The sequence below is a fragment of the Solanum tuberosum genome, unplaced genomic scaffold (assembly GCF_000226075.1).
Source record: "Solanum tuberosum cultivar DM 1-3 516 R44 unplaced genomic scaffold, SolTub_3.0 scf00104, whole genome shotgun sequence".
NCBI lineage: Eukaryota > Viridiplantae > Streptophyta > Magnoliopsida > Solanales > Solanaceae > Solanum > Solanum tuberosum.
Genome location: NW_006239030.1, coordinates 1,421,121 through 1,423,866, shown reverse-complemented (window position 1 = coordinate 1,423,866; position 2,746 = coordinate 1,421,121). Strand labels below are relative to the sequence as shown.

General features: G+C 34.5%; 1 protein-coding gene across 1 annotated transcript in view; it reads left to right on the top strand.

Moving 5' to 3' along the window:
- LOC107060914 (uncharacterized transmembrane protein DDB_G0289901-like) overlaps positions 1-285 on the top strand; it is a 769-nt gene extending 484 nt beyond the window's left edge. Inside the window, exons 3-4 of the mRNA XM_015309477.1 lie at positions 16-168; positions 215-285. Of these exons, the coding sequence (XP_015164963.1) occupies positions 16-168; positions 215-285 (224 nt within the window). The remainder of the gene's footprint in view (positions 1-15; positions 169-214) is intronic.
- Positions 286-2,746: the final 2,461 nt, after the last annotated feature.

Here is a 2,746-nt window from a genome sequence, read left to right as displayed (position 1 = left end):
CCACTACTTCAGCAGCTTCTGGAGGTGCAACTACTGGTGGAAATGGTGGTGCAACTATTTCATCAGCTTCTATAGGTGTAACTACTGGTGGAAGTGGTGGTGCAACTACTAAAAGACCAGCCACTACTTCAGCAGCTTCTGGAGGTGCAACTACTGGTGGAAATGGTGGTGCAACTATTTCATCAGCTTCTATAGGTGTAACTACTGGTGGAAGTGGTGGTGCAACTACTAAAAGACCAGCCACTACTTCAGCAGCTTCTGGAGGTGCAACTACTGCTGCAATAACTACTGGTAGACGTGCTGCAAATATTTCTTTAAATTTTGCAAGTGTTGCTCAACCAACAAGTCAATTTAGTACTCAACAGTCAACTACTAGTGCTAGTGGCTCAAATAAGAGTAGCAAAGTTAAAAGAGGTGGTGCAAATCCCGGATATAAGAGGCCAAGAACAGAGAAGCCAAGAACAGCTGGTTTTGGTGTGCTATTTGGAGCAAATGGTAGTGTGATTGAGAGGGTAAGTATTATCATTTAAGGACCTTTAATTTGATTCTATAGAATCTCTCTAACTAATATCATTATTGCCTTTTAACAGTCTGCAACTACTGATAAAGTGTTACATTGTGCACCATTGAAGAGTTCAGTGCCTACCAATATCGATCTTGGTTACAAACCCAATGGACTAAGGTGGAAGGGTGGAGCTGCAGTTACTCAAAGGCAGCTACAAGAACAAAGTTACAAGCGAGCCACTCAGTCCACACCAAGCACTCAAGATACATAAATTTCATAGTAAAGACTCATGTTTTGCCTAGCTAAATTCTCAATGACATTGTCTATGATACTTTTCACTATTAACTTAATTTTCAACTGTTGTGTTAGCTTGCTATGACAAACAAGTTATTTTTGCTTATGAATTTGCTATGATAATTATAAGTCTTAATCTGGATATTTTCATACATTATCATAGTACTCAAATGAACAAATCATCAATACATCTTAAATACAAAAGATAGAAACCAAATGACAACAATCACAACAACACTGATATCAATACTAATGCTCGATCTCCCCTGTCTTCCATGCCTTCTATGCTTTCCATGCCTTCCCTCCCTTCCATGCCTATGTCTTCCATGATCAACATTTGTTGATTGATTCTTCATGTAGTGTTGTTCTTGGTAGGTAGGATCAGCCATATCAGCCCATCGAAAAAATCCACATCCATTACCATTTGTGTATTTTTGACAGCCCCAAAACATTCTTCCTGGATTTGTTGATGTTCTTGACATCTTAAGTTCAGCATGAAGCCCACAATAGCAAAAACAAACAGTCATTGTGAAGAACAAAAAAATTAACAAGTAAGAAAAAGGTGAGAAAAATAAAATATAGACAAAAAAGGCCTGATCAATTATGGAGAAGAAGAAGAAATTTGGAGTGAAGAATTTTGGAGAGAGATAAACGAGTGAGAAAGAGAAGACATTTTGGATATTTGAAGAAGAAATTAGGGGAATTTGGGGAAGATGGCCAAAAATGACCGTTATTGGCTTTTTAAAAGCATCTCACGCTCCTAAAGTGGGTGTAATTCACGCACTTGAACTACTTTTGCCACATGGGATGACAGGTCAAAAAAAGGGTTTAAAATGTTGGATTTCAGTGGGTTCGAGGGTTTAGTTGGCAAAGTCTATATTATAAGGGCTCAGGTGACAAAATGAGACAAGTACGAGGGTCTCCCGGACCATTCTGCCATTTTTAAAAATTAACTAAAAAGAAAAGTAAATTACATAAAATTGAAACAAGAGTAACCTTTTTCTATTTTCTAGTCCTATGACAAAACAAGATGGCTGCAGCTATATATTCTGATGTTATAGCTACTGACATACACTTTGCAAATTGCAATAATAAAGAATTTGATACAACTAATGTCAAGGGTCAGCCATAACTAGTGGATGACAAGAGAGGAGAGAGTGTGAGTAACGCCTTATTTGTATTTATTAAAATTAAGATGTTCAAATCTAAATACATATTTAAATTTTAAGAGGCACTATCATTAAGAAAGGAATGTTGGGTCTAACCGTTTCTTAAATTCAAAATCATATTAAAGAGATCATTCATCAAAGCAGATTCAATATTCAAATTAGTACTAATTTTAAATTTTAACTATTGAATTAATTAATAATGTTTTTTTCTAAAATTATGAATTCGAAGTTTAATATTTATCAAAATTTTAATAACTTTTTTTTATAAATATACTTCATGTTCAAAATATTAGTTACATACTCCTTTTTTAATCCCTCGAAGGAGTTTCTATCTTTTTGCTCTCTTTGGTGACTCGGACACACAATCTTAAGATTGGAAGCGAAGGGTGGTTACCATTCGAGCAACCTCCTCTTGTAATATTAGTTATACACTTCATATGTGCTTCTAGGGTTGGGTTTCACCGAAGATAAATTTAGGATTCAAACTTTATGAGTTCAATATTTAAGATTTTAATATAAATTTATTAAGTTTTAAAATTATGAATTTTGATATACTATTTATTATACTTCTAATAAATTCTTACACAAATTATAAAAATATTAAGTTCAGACTAACCCGATGAACATGCATGTGGCTCTAACAAGGCGTCGTTGTAAGTGTAATGGATTGATGTAGTTCATATTTGGATGAGAAATCTGATCTACTAAAGTGTGGGCTGTCGCTATAATGTAGATTCTTCAATCCTCATCTCTTTTTTTTTATTTTTTTTTATTTTTG